Consider the following 17,336-nt stretch of genomic DNA (forward strand, 5'->3'; position numbering starts at 1 on the left):
GCAGTACACATGTCCTACGCTTGATTATTTATTGTTTCACAGATAAAGTAAAATCATTCACAGCAGGTTAGATTAAAAGGCTAACATTAATCATCGGTTACAGAATAGTCACACTGCCTGGGAATATAATGAGCATACACTATGACAATATGACTATAGACAAGTTACTCCAACTGCAACATTTGTATTCTTACGTCGATGAGAAAATGAAACAGGGCTGGGTATCGTTACTTTGTTCTTTTTCCGACACCGTGACATCGATACCGGTTCTTGAACTTTTTTTGATACCAATTTTATACAATCTATACATTACAAATCTTTTTCTTCAGCTCCTTTCCACCTAAAACACACTGTAGTCAAGCCTCTCAAACACACACACGTGAGCCCGTCTGTGTGTCACGTTGAGTTTTTCCTGCATGTCTCTATGATGTGTAAAGTTAGACAGCCAATCACAAGCATTATTACATCTTTGTAGAAGCATGCTGCGTGCTAATTGGCTCACTGATGCTGATGTGATTTTAGGTATTAAACTTTGGTATTGAATGACGAGGCATTTTTTGATACACGATACTAAGGAGGCAATTCGGTCTGTGCCTAAAACGAGAAGTTTGGTACCCAGCCCCCCTGAAACAATAGGATCTTAAACTGTTACACAGCATTTCAGTACTGATCCTTAAAGAACTCAACCAAAAGGTGAACTGTTTTAAGTGACTTGCATGCAAATAATCCAGACTACAGTAGGCCCACAATCTTAAACATCAATGTATCTTTGCTAATTGTGTGTGACAGAGGGAAAAAAAAAACCAGAAGAAAAAGGTGAAATAAAATAAAAATAAGACATGAGCTATGTTCAAAATCATTCCCTCACTCACCGTTCCCTATATAGTGTTTGTTAAATAGTGAACTATACAGGGAACGACCACACAAGATTTCGACACTGACTGAAGCCGTCAGTAGGCGTGCCCGGCATACATCTCTGAATCACGCCCGGGTCCTCAGGTGGAAAGTCAAATGTTGTATATTATATATGTTGTGTGTTGTATTTTCCAATGTTCAGATAAGAAAGCCCGCTCCATTTTACCTTTTTCAGTTTTCTGCTTCTCCTCCGGGAAAACACGGCTGCGTTGCATTGTGGGATACGGGAGTAAAATGTAGGGTACATTGTATGTACACTCAAATTAGCTGTGTATTGAGGGCATTTTAAACTGGACTATATAGTGAATGAAATTGGAAGCGAACACACTGTGATAGGGAACGGTTTGGAACACAGCTGTCTAATCATCATTATCAGAATAATCATAATCATTGTAGTTGTAGTCGTCCTCCTCCTCCTCCTCATCATCATCATCATCATCATCATCATCATCATCATCTTCATCCTCCTCATCATCTTCATTTTCCTCCTCCTCCTCCTCATCATCTTCTTCCTCATCCACCTGTGGTAAGATCTTCATAGGGGATTCATTACTATTGCTGAAGTATGGAAACATCCTCTCAGTGAAAGTGGGTGTGTAGGTGTGTATGCGTGTGCCAGTATCAAGATCGGAGAACGACAGCGTTCCTCTGGTCCAGTCCAGTTTGACTCGGATCATCTGGAGCTGCCTCACTCCAAGGACGATGGGTTGGGCTGTCGGAGAGAAGGCTTTATATTTACCATTTGAGAATCCTATTCTCCACATCCCAGACCATGTCCTCCCTTTCCTCTGGACAGACTTCTTTGCCACGCCAAGAAACCACATTCTGCTGTCTCCAACCTCGACGTCCCAGCTGTGAGTCCCTGAGTCAAAGCCCTCGGAGCCCAGGACGGGGTGAAAGAAATCAAACCTCTCTGGATTATCAGGAAGCTTCTGTCTCTCTCCGCGGCTCATGCTGGTCAGATCCTCAGACAGGACGAGTTCTGGATGAGCAGTGTTTGGGTCCAGAATCACAGGATAGTAGGAGACCATGTCCTTCATCTTGTTCCAGATGTTGAAGCTCAGGTTGCCCAGGTGTTTGGCCTCATCTATCAGAACTCCTGAGAGCAGCTGTGGATCATCCAGCAGGGGGCGCTGCTGGACTCTTTCCACTGCAGCCTTGTAGTTGATCAGGAATGAGACGTCTTCAGCTCTCAGCTGCTCCTCTGTGGCTCTGACTGTGTCTGAAAGAGCTGCTATCTCTCTGCTCAGAGTCTTCATCTTCTCCTTCATCCTCTGACTCTTCTGCTCCTCTTCCTCCCTCAGTGCAGCCATCCTGGCCTCCTCTTCCTCTTCTAGAAACTGGCGAAGCTTCTTAAACTGATCCTTAATCTGCGTCTCTGTGCGTCGGGCCTGGACCTTCATGTGTTCTGCTGTCTGATCCCACTCCTCTTTAACTCGTTCCCAGAACTTGAGTTTGTCCTGTAAGGGCTTCAGGGCTTCCTGGAGCTCCTCTCGGTGATCCTGTGCAGCCTCATCGATGGGTCTGAATCTGTGGTTGGAGTGTCTCCTTGAGTCTCTGCAGACCACACACACCGGCTGCTGATGGTCCAGACAGAAGAGTTTGAGTTTCTCAGAGTGCAGACTGCAGAGAGCTGCTGAGGCTCTCTGACCTCCTTTCAGCAAGAAAGACTCACACAGGTTCCTTAAAGCCAGGTTACGAGGTGGATCACTCCTTGATGACCTCCTCTTACAGACTGGACAGTCCCGTGTTGGTGTCCCCCCCCACCAGCTCTGCAGACAGTCTCTACAGAAGCTGTGGCTGCATGACAGGACGACAGGGTCTTTAAAGACGTCATGGCAGACAGGACAGCAGAGATCCTCCTCTGATATGGAAGCCATTGCGTTTGTAAAATGCTCACACAACAATCAAGCAGGAAGCCGATCCGCCGTGGCTCCTCTTCTTCTTTTGGACGGTTTCTTGAAGTTACTTTACTTTCATCTGTGTTTTTCCTCAAACGTGCATTCAATCAGCAGCCCCCAGACGTGTTAATGTTCCAGTTTTTCAATATTGTGTCATGTAGTTGGCCTCTTTCAGCAGAAATCCTAACTTTAGTCCGAAAGTGAAACTTATCGTCTGTAGGCTCCTCGCTGTAAACAATGTTGGTTTCCTGTATGAACATTTGCGTTTCCTAGGATGGCGAAGGCATGACCCGCCCTACTCTGCCTCTGATTGGCTAGTACTCGTTGCCTTTTGTTAGTTCGATTGGTAAGGTTTAGGTATGAGCAGTGAGATTGGTTAGGGTTAGGATAAGAATACCAAGGTAAGCCAATCAGAGGCAGAGTAAGGCAGAGTAGGGCGGGACATGCCTTAACCATCCATGCTTCGTTTTTTCTTCAAACATTTTATTATTAACACAGTGATTACAATACAAAAAAGTAAAAGTATAGAAAGTACCAGTACCGGGCGCGATTTTTTTTTTGTAGGGTGGTAGGGGAATACTCATCCCTGATTGGCTCGCCCTGACATTCTTACCCTAACCTTGCTTCCTGCATGAGAATAGATAGAGAGAGAGAGAGAGAGAGAGACAGACAGACAAAAAATGGGAAATTCCAGTGTTGCAGCAGACACACATACAGAATATACATGAAATAATAATAGGATAGAATATAAGAACAAATAATTTAAAATATATACAAGTTGGGAATACAAATACAAACTAGTAGTGATACAGCTGTACATAAATCTATTGTGCAAGTTGCACTTAGTGCAGATGTGATGTCTAAGAGTCTTATCTAACACTCAGAGATGAGCTGGTAAATAGTTATGTTGCCTGTGGTAGGAATGATTTCTTGTAGCGGTCCGTGCGACATCGAAGCTGTCGGAGCCTCGTAGAGAAGCTGCTCCTCTGTTGGACCATTGAGGGGGGGTGGAGAGGGGGGTCGGGGTTATCCATGATAGATAACAGGAGGTCACAGTTCAGTGACCTCCTCTCCACCACAGCTTCAACAGTCTCCTGTTTGCTGCCAATAACGGAGCTAAGCCAATTTTGAGAAGTCAAAACAGGCAGAACCATTTGGACTCTTTATTGTAATAAAGCAGATGTAGGCAGTTATAAGTTTTGAGTAATGAGCCAGAGCCCAGTGAAGAAAGCATTTGTTGTGAGGACGTACCAAGACTGGAAGTATTGTTACTCTTTTTAAACATTTTATGGGAGATACAGAGCTAACGTGTTAGCATGTAGCTACATGTAACGTTAGCAGTGTGCACGCTCTAACCTGTTAGCATGGGAGCCGAAATATAAACAGACATGCCACGCAACAGACACGCTCACGCCACGCAGCCGACACGCTCACGCCACGCAGCCGACACGCTCACGCCACGCAGCCGACACGTTCACGCCACGCAGCCGACACGCTCACGCCACACAGCCAGTGTGCAGGAGCCCTTACCCGTCCGTTCCGGAGTTTAATCGAGCCTTAAGTCACTGATTCCTTTTCAGAGCCCAACCCAAGTGAATGTTTGTTGGTTCATAAAGATAATGCTGCCATTGTCCTTAAACAGTGAACCTACCTGTTTGTTATCTTCGGCTGGTTTGACACTTCTACACACTCAGCTAAATGAGCATAGGCTCGTATCATTTTCATATAAATTGCTAAGGAGTCTGAACCATACAGAAACAGGATTTTTTTTAAATTAATCTTAAACAGCCTTAGGGCTACACTTACAACTCTAATGTTCTCATTAATGTGTAGCTCCTAGCTATTTCCACAAAACGTGTTTAATCTGAGTTAAAATCTAAATCTAAACAAAGCCAGTTCTGGTTGACAGATTTAGACAGGCAGTGCTGCGGGGCCACGTTAATGGAAGAGGACTGTTTATCTGTGCATGCAGGGTCAGCAGTGATGTGCTCTGCTGCTCCAGTGTTGGGCAGGTCCTTGATGGAGGTCAACTGGTGGCCAGTTTAATAACGGCACAAATTACACTCTCCATGCTTTCCTAGGATGAGGATGAGGAGTTGACAGGGTTAATTCAAGCTGGGATGGAGAATAACTAAAGTGATGGATCTGTGGATTTACTGTAGGCTGTTGAAAAAATAATCCACTACCCTTCAAAAAAAGAAGCAAATAAGCATAGACCCTAAAATGCAGAAACTATTCATTTAAGTCAAGAACATTGAGAATTGCAACAATTAACACGGGAGTAAGTATGTTGGAGGGGAAGATTATTTTTTCCATGTCTGAGCAAAATAGAAATGACTCTTTTCAGGATAAATGTTGAATCTAACAGAAGCATTTTCATATGTATATATGTATATGGTGTCTCACTCATAGTGTCCCCCCCCCCTCCATGTTATATTTTTTCTACGCATGTTGGCACTGGAAAAGGAGTTGCTTTTGATCTCATTGTAAATGTGTATAGTGACAATAAAAGGCATTCTAATCTATTCTATTCTAAGCAAGACTTTGGAAATGTTTTTCAATGTTTAGTCCTGAATCTAAACTGCCACCCAGAGTTCTGGATTGATATTAATCACATGAGTGTCACCACGAGTGGAGCCAGAAGTTGGAAACATTCAGGGCTCAGCCTAAACCTAGAGGGTCCGGGTGCATGCTCCCCCAATAATGGCAGCTATGATGCACTATATTTTCCAAGCCATTTCAGATAAAAAGAATGCCTAAACTGTGTGTGTACATTATTTGGGAAAACATGATAATTGCCATGAAAAGAAATCATCCTGTAGAGCCTACATCCTGTTTTGTATCTAATTGTTCTCCAACTTTCATTCTGAAACCATAATACAGCAAATGTTGAGGAAGACTAGTTTTCACTCCTGCCACTAAAAAGAGGCAAACACGTTCTATGTTCACGTCTAATGTTACTCATTTTAAGTTGCATAACATATATGGTAGGAATTTGGCGTTAGCAGCATTACTAATCTTCAAACCTATTTTTGTTGTACTATGATGGAGCAGAGTCGACACAATGACCACCTGTGGTCACAAATCTGACAAATCTGCTACATTTGAATACTAATTTTAAATCAAGGATCCTCAAAAGAAAATTCACTTAACTATATTCCATTAAATTAGGTCAGAGCATAGTAGTAGCATAGAACAGAGGAAGGGATTTAAAAACCTTTTCAATTTGGGCTGTCGAAAAAACATTTGATGCTGAAGCACATAGCATTTACATGAAAGGGACCAAACATCAATCTCAGACATGACTAACTGTGATGATTGTGCTTCGCTGGGGTCTTCCCTTGGATGGATCCAAATATCAGTAATATCGATACCAACGTTGGTATTGATATTGATCAATACCAGTGTAATAAGATGGATACTTCAGTTTCAGTTTCTCTCCAGTGTGCACTGCTGAGGTTTCATCAGAGAGGCGACCCGGCCGCCTGTCTCTGTGTCTGTGTCTTCTGTCACAGCGAGGAGCAGGCACACTTTGCTCCTCCTCCTCCCCCCTCTGCAGCACACACACAAGCAGGACAGAGACGGAGCAGAAGAATGGCAGAGAGGAAGAGGAGCGCTGTGTGGCGATATTTTCAGGCCGAAACAACGGAAAGCTGTATAATTTGTAAAAAGGCTATAAGATACAGTGGTAACACAACAAACTTATTCAAGCATATGAACATTCTGTCCTGGGTTTTAACTTCATTAATAATCCAAAGGAAAAATCACAAAAACACTTAAAGGTCATAACAATTCATTCAGATTTAGCAATTTGATGATGCATGCACCTTAATTATTAAAAAGTATCGGTATCGTATCGGTATCGGCGATACTGGCCCTGTATTTACTTTGTATCACATCCATACCAAATATTGCAGTATCGCACACCACTAGCGTTGTACCTTCCATGAAGCCAGACATGAGATTCATTTAATGAAGTACTTGTAAAGTCTTTACAGCCTTTACAGTATACCCAAAGATGGCAGAACACGTAGTGATGCTGTAGTTAAGCCACTGGGTGGCAGCCAGGATCCACCTATCCCCGCGTCTGCTCGGCCTGACACCAGCTGCAGCATCTCCTCTACTGATTTCTGGAGTCCTGTGAAAACAGTTTACTTTGAACACAGTAGTGTGAGAAGAAAACAGATTGTGAAAACCCCATGTTGGCACCTCACTGTCTGTTTGTTGAGAAGAGGAGGGTTGAGTATTTCTTGGCATTCTGTTTGTCTCCAAAGCTAGTCAATGTTTATCAAGCAGACACAAAAGCCAGAATCCGAAATGTGAGAGAAGCTGTTCCAATGGCAGCAGCAGCAGCAGCAGCAGCAGGAACTGCAGGAAGACTGGACATTCACAGTATTACTCACAGTATACTCACAGTATTACAAACCCAAAACATCCTCATACACAACACAGCATTATAGGTCAATTTCCTAATACTACCAAAACGACACATACGACTGTTCTATATTTACTGCCGCACGGTGGCAGTTTAAACATGTGACCTTAATCATGTGACCGTTCTGTTTTACGTAACGGGTACAGTTATAAAAACGTAGTAAATGTTCTGAAACAGAACTAATTAAGTTTAGGCAAACAAAAATACGTAGTTAGGGTTAGTAAAACATCAGGTATTGAATTAAAATGACTCACGTAAAACTACTAAAATGAAGAAGTGACAACACAACCAGTAAAACTTTGGTTCATTTTAAAATGACGGTTGACTTTTGGGTTTACACGGTCTCCTGAGTGAGTGTCCTGTTTGAGTCGGAGCCATCCACCACCCTAACCTACCACCTTACGCAGAAGTTGGAGAAAAAAATGGAAAAAAGTGACAAAATCATCGGAAAAAGTCAACGTTGAAAAAAGAGTTTTAATTTTAACCCAGAAAAACAACAAGTTGCATGGTGGACAGGAAGGGTTAAACCAAGAGTCAGGTGTACATTAAAACATGTTCTTCTTGCTGTCATCATTCCTCCAGTACATACTGTATACCGGCCATTCAAGTGACAAAATCCACAGTCCCTGTGTTGCATAAAAATACATTTCAAATTCTATTTGTTCATTTGAGGGTTCAGCAGTCACACAAATCAAGAAGCTATCTTCCAAAGTTACACTTTTCCAAGCACAAAGTTCCTCTTTGTGTTTCAGTGCTGTGAGCCTATTCTATTATGTTCTCACTCCCCCCCCTCTGAAGTCTCAGCAGCACAATGTTTACGCCTGAATTTCCTGCAATGACAACATTTACTTGACATGCTCACCTTTTTTACAGTTGTCATGTTCTATAATATCTGCACATGGCAACTATGGCATGGTTAAGATTAGGAAAAGAGAGTGGTTGTATGGTTAGGGTTACGCAATGAAAACACTCGGTTCAGGCTAGGAAGAGATACTGCTTACAGTTCATCAAAAGCGTCAGTTTGGATTGAAATGTGCTGGGGACAGAGACGCATTCGGAAGTACATTTTCAGAAGTGCTGGGTAGTAGTTTTCTCTTTCACGCAGGTCATGTTTTGAAAGACGCTATCCTGTAGCTTACTGATGTAAATGAATAAAAATGTAATGATGTCCGACACGTTTTATGAAGAAGAAAGCCTTAAGTTTTCAACAAGCATTAGACATATGACCCACTATGTTCTGCTTCATGTATCCATGTACCATGTTGACAATGTGACATGACGTGCCATCAGACTCAGAGAGAGGCGCTATGAAAGGAAAATAGGCCTGGCCTACATAGGCTACGTGTTGAAGTTCAGTGGGCAAATGTGTGGCTATGCCTTTTGCTAATATTTTTGATTTAATTCCCAGTACAATTGACCATATCTACACACAACACAACTTCTGCAAGTTCTGCACTACAAATTTCGCCAAGATTGAAAAAGCAAAAATATGTGTCGCACAGATGAACGCTATATCACACCATGAGCTGACTGCTCTCAATTCACAATAATATGCATCCAGCCAATCTACATCAGGCATTCTGACCAAAACTTGAAAGCATGCAATCCCCATCATCATCATCATCATCATCATCATCATCATCATCATCATCATCATCATCATCACAACTATTCCCAAATTCAGCATAGATTCAAAGAATAATTAAACAAGATACTGACTACTCCACGATCATCTCCACTATACCAATGCTTGCTGTACGAACGCAAACCGTAACTAAGTAAGTTGGTGGCTAAGGCTAACATTAATTGCGAGAGAAGAGTTAAAACAGCCGATCACGTGTTCGGTTGTGAGCAGAGGAGCGAGTAGCCAGCGCTGTGTCTGTGCCGGCCCTGTGGGGAGAATTTGATGGATTGGCATCTGTCGCTCAAGAATTATATGTGTTATGAACTTTTTTAACTAAATTGAGCTCGAGGTTTTAAAAAAAAAAGTGGTGGGTACAAAATGACTCATGACGAAATCTGATAGGTCGTCCCCACCGTCCCCACCGAAGTTGACGCCTATGATCAAAAGGCAAATGTCAGTTCTGTGACAGAACATCTCCGCTCACCTACATGACACCCCGACCTCCACACCTTTACGTTCTGCCTCGCTGCATGAAATACACACCACTTCCTGCATTGGCCCTAAATGTTTGCAGTGGACAGAACAGATACAAAATACCAATGCAATATTGTCCAATATTGACATCATTTCTACACTATGAAACTACTAAGCTACAAAAAAGAAGTCCTGTTGTGGCTGTAGCCCAAAGCGTTCTCTTTGTTCACTGAAGCCTCGGGCCAGCTTTGAGACACAGTTAGAAAGGATCAGAGAGATGATGGGACCAATGGAAGTCAAATGTCAGCAGCATTTTTGATTCAATCATATATTCCAGTCAGTTGGTATTTTGTATCTGCTCAATGCAGGGACGGTGTAATGATGTTATGATGTGATGGAAGGAAACAGGGAGGACCTTTTCATGAAGAAAAATCGGAATTTCCTAAATATTGAGGGGATTATTGGGCACAAAAGCACTTTTCTTTTCTTAAATGAAAGGGGTACTAGATCACTTTGTTCCTTTTGTATATTTACAAAACTTAAAATCCACACAATGCATGTTCACCAACCACTCTGCTTGATTTATAAGTGCAGATGAAGGTTAAAAGAGATAATGTTGTTGTCTCCGTTATGTGGAGATCAAGCACTCTTTTCAGCCCTGCTCCTCATTCAGGCTGACACCAGCAGTCCAGGCGCTCGGTGGTTTTCTGAAGAATGAATGCCTTATAAAATATTCCATAAAGAACATCAAATACTGACTCTTTTATACAGTGCACAGGAGGGAATCCATTTCTTCAAAATCCCTCACGTCCTTCTCTAATCCCTGAATCGCCCCCTCACATCTTCCTCTTCAACTTTATCTAAGAAAAACAACAATGAAAGTAAACTGTACCCTTACTTTTACCTCTGCCTCTAAATCATCCAGAATCACCACAGGAACAAAAGAATATCTTGGGTTCCAGGTCTAACATTGAAACAGAAAATGTCTGGTTCTTGTGGTGAAGCCTTTGATCTTTACCATCAGAGATCAGGATTGTGTCAGCTCAATGCTGAAGATGTACAACCTCATCTCACAGAATTCCGTGAAATGAACACGGCCCCTTAACTCAAAATCTGGGGCAGTTTCACGGAATCGCAAAACATTCCGTGATGGGCCCACGGAAGAATTCCCTGAAATAAACACGGCCCCTTAAGTTCAGGAAAAGGTCGTGGGTAGGCTTATGTTTCCATGACACGCAGGACAACAACGGGAGGGTTGGGTTTAGGAAAATGAATGATTAGGAACTGTTAACAGAGCACCACGTGGTGGCACGGGATGGGGGGAAAATTCCATGTGGCCACCACGGAAACAATGCCAATGTAAAGTCAATGAGAAAATGACGTAGCATTAAGAGTGACTACGGTAGAGAGTAGTATGAAGGCCTGAAAATCTGCATAGGGAGGTTGGTTGGGGGGGAGGATGGGTCAAACAACACAGGACTTTCACCCAGGAGACCGGGGATCGTGTCCCAAACCCAACTGTCCCATTCTTCTTTTCCTAAACCCAACTGTCCCGTTCTTCTTTACCTAAACCCAACTGTCCCATTCTTCTTTACCTAAACCCAACCGTCCCGTTCTTCTTTATCTAAACCCAACCGTCCCATTCTTCTTTACCTAAACCCAACTGTCCCATTCTTCTTTACCTAAACCCAACCGTCCCGTTCTTCTTTATCTAAACCCAACCGTCCCATTCTTCTTTACCTAAACCCAACCGTCCCGTTCTTCTTTACCTAAACCCAACCGTCCTGTTCTTCATCTAAACCCAACCGTCCCATTTTTGTCCCGCGTGTCATGGAAACGTAAGCCCACCCACAACCTTTTCCCCATCACACATTTTTGCGATTCCGTGAACCTGTCACAGATTTTGAGTTAAGGGGCCATGTTCATTTCACGGAGTTCTGTGAGATCAGGTTGAACTGGACCCCTCATGACGAGAGGATCGTTGTGGGATGTCACTGTCTTGTCAGGTGCAGTGTGTTAAAAGGCTTGTGATCCAAAGAAAGAGTCTAATATCATTTCTTGGTGTTAATTAAATGTGTTTTTGTCTTGCAGGCTTGCTTTTGAAGTACAGTACAGTACATGTTTTAATAAAGTGGTAATATTCAACAACAAATATAACAGCTTTGTGATCATCGATTCAATCAGTACTGCACAACGATAGCTAAAGACAACATTTGCACTTCTTTCCATGAAATGGTATTGTAAAGTTGTTACTTTTAGTTCTCTTTGCAGTTCTGAGGTCTTGGGAAGTTATTTGATTTTTACAACCTCGCTCTCTCACACACACACACACACACACACACACACACACACACACACACACACACACACACACACACACACACACACACACACACACACACACACACACACACACACACTCAGCCCAGAGGGAAACAAAAGGATGCTGGACTGGACTGTATTCGCAACTGGAGCAGACACAGTTCACCCGACAGGATTTTCTCCAAATCCTTCAATTGAATTTCTCCCTCCCACGAGAGGAAGATGCTGCTCCCTTTCCAGTCTAATATCCCCGAGCAAACACTTGCGTCAGCTGTTTGTGTTTGCCAATACTTTGTACTCATTTTACTCTGAATATTTTAAAGGCAGAACAGAGTTTACCTTCTGTAACACTCGTCACTTCGAGGAGAAACCGGTGTTCTGAATTTATTACACCCCGTTTTATTTAACATCTCATAATTATATGGCTTGCTCTGATAAGGATATTTTTACTCAATTGTCAAATGATTCAATATCACATAAGCAGGTAAGTTATTCCATTTATTAATAAATATATATAGTATTATTTACTATTATGGAATAATACCTTTGTCCCTCTCCACAGCAGTTCATACCAGTGTATCACTTCGCCCACAGCAATCCCACCAATCAGTCCCAAAACATCCCAGTTAGCGAGGAAATGGCATAAATATATTCTTTGTAAATCTTTACAATCATTCCCTGAAAGAACCAAGCAGGCCTACCTTGTTGCCTGATCCAACTTCTCTTCAAAACTTAACATTTCCAGCATGTAGTTTTCTAGCTCAAAGTTTGTTTCCCGAAGTGAACAGAGTTTGAGAACGGTGACACAAAGAGAGAGGAAGGTGAGGAACATTCAATTCAATTCAGTTTTATTTATAGTATCAAATCATGACACTTTACAGATAGAGTAGGTCTAGACCACATTCTATAATTTACAAAGTCCCAACAATTCTAGTAATTCCCCCAAGAGCAAGCATTTAGTGCAACAGTGGTGAGGAAAAACTCCCTTTTAGGGAGAAACCTCGGCAGACCCAGGCTCTTGGTAGGCGTTGTCTGACGGTGCTGGTTGGGGGCGTGATGAACAGAGGCAATAATAGTCACAATAAAGATAATGGAACTATGACTAGAAATAGTAGTTGTAGTAGTTCATGGTGTAGCAGGGCACTGCAGGGCACTGCAGGGCGTAGCAGGACGTAGCAGGGTGTAGCAGGGCACTGCAGGGTGTAGCAGGACGTAGCAGTACGTAACATATGGAAAGAGAGAGGAAAGAGGAGCTCAGTGTGTCCAAGGAAGTCCCCCGGCAGTCTAAAACTCTAACAGCATAGCTAAGAGCTGCAGAGAAGCAGAGATAGGGAGGGGGCGCGCCCTGACTCTGGCTACACACCCTCCCCCGCTGGTCTAGGCGAACGCCGCAACTCCTCACTCCCTAACTATAAGCTTTATCGAAGAGGAGAGTTTTAAGTTTACTCTTAAATGTGGTGACATGTCTGCCTCCCAAACCCAGACTGGGAGCTGGTTCCACAGGAGAGGAGCCTGATAGCTAAATGCTCTGGCTCCCATTCTACTTTTAGAGACTCTAGGAACCACAAGTAGCTCTGAATTCTGGGAGTGCAGTGCTGTAGTGGGACAATAAGGTACTAAGAGCTCCTCAAGATATGAAGGTGCTTGACCATTTATAGTTTTGTAGGTCAGGAGAAGGATTTTAAATTCAATCCTGGCAATGTTACGGTGGCACCGGATGTGAGGCAATCATCCTTGAAATGTACTGTCGTTGAGCCAGACTAATAGCCCTTTGGACTCCCTACAGTACTTTCGACGCCCTTTCTTTACAGAGTATCACATGCAATTTCTCCTGGCCAGTGGGTTGAAATTATACTGTCACTGCAGTGGGGTTCACTTATAGGACAGCATCTGCTGCTAGTGGAAGTGATAGCATACATAATGGTCTAATTTGAATGGCCTCAGTGCTGTTCAGGAGAATGGAGCATACTGTTATCTATGATTCAACAGTAATGTTTATTTTCTGTGGCCTTTCATTGTCCTTGATGTCTATCAGTTGTGTTATTGATGAGCAGAGCGCTGCAGCTGTTTAGACTGGCGTGAGCCGTGCACATCCCTCCATTTCATTCGGCCGTGTTGACTTGAGCTGATAGAAATTGAGTGAATGCAATTGATTTTGGGCATCTGCCTTTCAGCGAAGGGGAGTCAATGAAAAGAGGAAGATACAGCAACACCTCTGTGCAGCAAAGAGGAGACAAAAATGTGTGTGAGAGCGATAGAGACAGACAGATGGTGTTGCTACACATGGAGCCTGCCCTAATGTAGTTTAGTTCAGCCTTATCGCCACTGGCAGCATTTTGGCACTATTTAACTTGATAGAGGGAATAGTAAACACAGATAAGCCTTATAAGATTTATTACAAATATCACAACACTTTAACAGCATTAACTTTGCCAAAAAAAAAGTGCCATATTGCATTATCTTAGATTTTTGATAGAGATTTGTTTTTAGCATTGGTAAAAACTTATGGGTATGACTGCAGTGCAATATTACATTTAATTTGAGATAGTTTTTTAGCCATGCTAGTTGTGTTGCTTTAGGAATGGCAATGTCAGTCAGACAGTCGGTCCACCACTTTGGTCTGGACAGAAATATCCCTGCAGTTGAACAAAAATTGACGCCGTTAATAACGCGTTTAACTGACAGCACTAATAAAAACTATATAAAATAGCGTTCTTTTCACTGTTAGTCTTGTTTGCTGTTACAGGTCATTTATGATCATCAGTTGGCAAATAAAACAGTTTCAGGAATATATAAAAGTTCCTCATAGCAACTTTAAAGGTCCAATATGTAATACTGAAAGCTAGTGTTTAAAATAGTTACTGCAGTACAAATTCAAAATACTGGAGAGAGTCGTCTCCCCCCCCCCCTCCTCCCCAGACTCGAAGTTCACGTTGGTTGCCAGGCTGAGACTGGAGCATCCAACAGTGTTAGACAGCGGAGTAGCTAACGTTAGATGCTGGCTATATTGACAGTCATAGAAGCCCGAGCTCTGTACCCAACTGACAGGCACACTTTTTGGCTTAGAATTACAGTAGGAACCGCTAAAAACCCGACAACCTCGTCGTCCTCTCCACACGCCAGGATAGGAACTACTAAACATAATACTACCTTACCGTCCTATTCCACCCGACTGAACACACTTCATTGGCTTAGAATTGCGGCAACAATCGCTAAACACACTGCAAACTCACGGTCCTCTCCTCCCGTTTCACAGCCTCCCTCTCTTGGCATAAAATAACTCACCATTGTACACGTTGTAAACAGCCGTGGATTGCTTGCCTGGTACTCCGGTAACATTAGCAGTTAGCAGGGTTAGCATGGCGGCATTAGCCAGGACCAGTCGGGATCACTTTACTGGCTGTGTCTCAATTGTTTTTTTGAGTAACCAACTCGGTACTCTAGCTATATAATTCAATGTGAGTACACAAATGTTGAAATGACATAAAATGCCCGTCCCTTGTAGCTGTGATAAATTAGCCCAAAGATAATGCTAAGCTACCTGTTCAGGAGTAAATTAACCAACTTGGCGTCCTTTTGGGCTCTTAGCTGTCTCCATCTTTCAAATACATCTCCAGTATTTACCCGAGGTTTGTTACGTCTCTGGTCACGCAGCTGTTAGAAACATGCAATTTTTTTTAATGTCATGTAGAATCTATCTCCGTTGATCCTGTTAGTTTGTTTGCTGCTTTCATGGCTGTACTAACGTTCCAGCTGTAGCGTGCTGGGTTCACATTTCTACAGGTATATCTGGCAACCCGGCCTGGCTGACAAACTGGGCAGTTGATAACAACACACAGGCCAAACCACAAACAGAAATTCCGTCACGGAACGGAAATTTCAAAAGGAGAAAATACTGGCATTAGCAATGATGTCAGAAAAGATAACATTTCATCTTAGCATGTTTCCTTAATATCTGATGACATATTGGGGTCATTTTTGGATTTCTTTACAGTAAATATATTACATATTGGACCTTTAAGGTTTGATCAAATATGAATGTCCGGATGGTGAATGAATGAACAACACACAGCACAGATCTTCTCAGCACCACCTTTTTCTTTTTTGGCTTTCCATCATCAGACTCACACACTGCCTGTTAATGTAGACTTCCAAACGTGATGAAGAATAAAAGAGGTGTTTGATGGCTTTACATCATAGGCCGACCAGGGCTATGCCATTTGGGGAGGGGCCACTCACTGATCCCCCTATATTTCAGAAAGTCCTAGACATGGTTGTGACCGTTAGTGCTTTCTGATCAGCCTGTTTGTATTGAAATAAGAGGCTGCTGCAGCCCGCCGTACGGGTTGAGCAGAGGCTGCACAGTTTGACCAGCGGGCAGCGCTGCCCGGCCGGGAAACGGCTGCAGGCAGTGGTGTTGCTTGCAATGTATAACTATGATCAGACCGGCCCTCGCGGCCTCGAAACACTACCGGACCACCGGGAAAAGTCCCGACTCTCCCAATCCGCCTCTGGTCCGAACAGCTCTGGTTCGAGCATAGTTGCTTCACAACGGATCAAGTCCAGACCGAACTTCCCGACCTCAAATGTTGTGGGTGGGGCTAAGTTTGGCTGGCATCCAAGAGATCATTTCCTGCAGGAAAAACGAGCGCTGCTGTACAGATTGCTCCTGTACATTCCTTGAGGCATAGTTTGCCATCATGCTGTCTACCAAACTCAATTTCCTTGCCTTCGATTACAGTGGGCGGTAATCCTCTAAAACCTATTGCTATGTCCTTTAGTTTTTAAAATGTTCAACTCAAAGAGGAATTCATTACAGCACGACACAAAGTCATCAGTAACACGCTCACATACATCCACTCCGCTGCAAACGGCCATAAGGAGAATCCCTGCAGTCCACAAAATTCCTAACTGCAAAATTTGCAGTTCATCATTTCTTTACACTAAATAGGCTTCAGGTCATCAAATATTCACAGAAAGCCGCTGCCGTTCTCCTAAATGGCAACACACTTTTCTGATCATTAGGCTATATTTTATATTTTATTGACATTAAATTGCTCAATGTACCTTACAGGGCTTTGGAAGTAATATCATCTGATTCAATTTCAAACACAGCATATGAAAACAGCATAACCGCAGCACTAATGATCAGATCACAGCTTCATGATTTAGTTTCTAACTTCCCACCCTGTTACACAAGCTAGTGTATAAATGTCCCTGTGATGTTAAAAGCTATTATATTAAGTTGTGCACGCTTGTATTAAAGGGAAAATAAATGAAACACAAAAACACCCACTAAAGCAAATGTCATGATCTACTCGGGGAGACCCAAACGCAGGACGCAGACTACTGTGGAAAGATAAAAGAAGGTTTATTGACTGGTTGTCGAGAATGAAGATGAATGTGGGGAGAGAATCCGACTGGCAAGCAGGCAGGCGGAGATCTTTTGACACAGAGAATCAGGTTAGAAGCAAATCAAACACACAAGTTATAAACTTGAATCCATAAATCAAGCATCCTGTGCCTACCACTGGAGCTGAGACAACGATCTGACACGGCATGTGTGAAGAGTAGGGTTGGGTATCGTTTCAATTTTTTCTGATACTGGTGCCAAAACAATACTTTTAAAATGGTGTCGTGCCTAAACGGTGCCTGAACTGATACT

The 17,336-nt window shown here is 42.8% G+C and overlaps 1 protein-coding gene across 1 annotated transcript; it reads right to left on the bottom strand.

Moving 5' to 3' along the window:
- Positions 1-15: 15 nt before the first annotated feature.
- Positions 16-3,071, bottom strand: LOC144517438 (nuclear factor 7, brain-like). The gene has a single exon (XM_078249557.1). It carries the CDS (start codon positions 2,793-2,795, stop codon positions 1,275-1,277), a length of 1,521 nt encoding a protein of 506 aa, XP_078105683.1. The 5' UTR covers positions 2,796-3,071; the 3' UTR covers positions 16-1,274.
- Positions 3,072-17,336: the final 14,265 nt, after the last annotated feature.

This window comes from Sander vitreus, chromosome 4 (genome assembly GCF_031162955.1).
Source record: "Sander vitreus isolate 19-12246 chromosome 4, sanVit1, whole genome shotgun sequence".
NCBI classification, from domain to species: domain Eukaryota; kingdom Metazoa; phylum Chordata; class Actinopteri; order Perciformes; family Percidae; genus Sander; species Sander vitreus.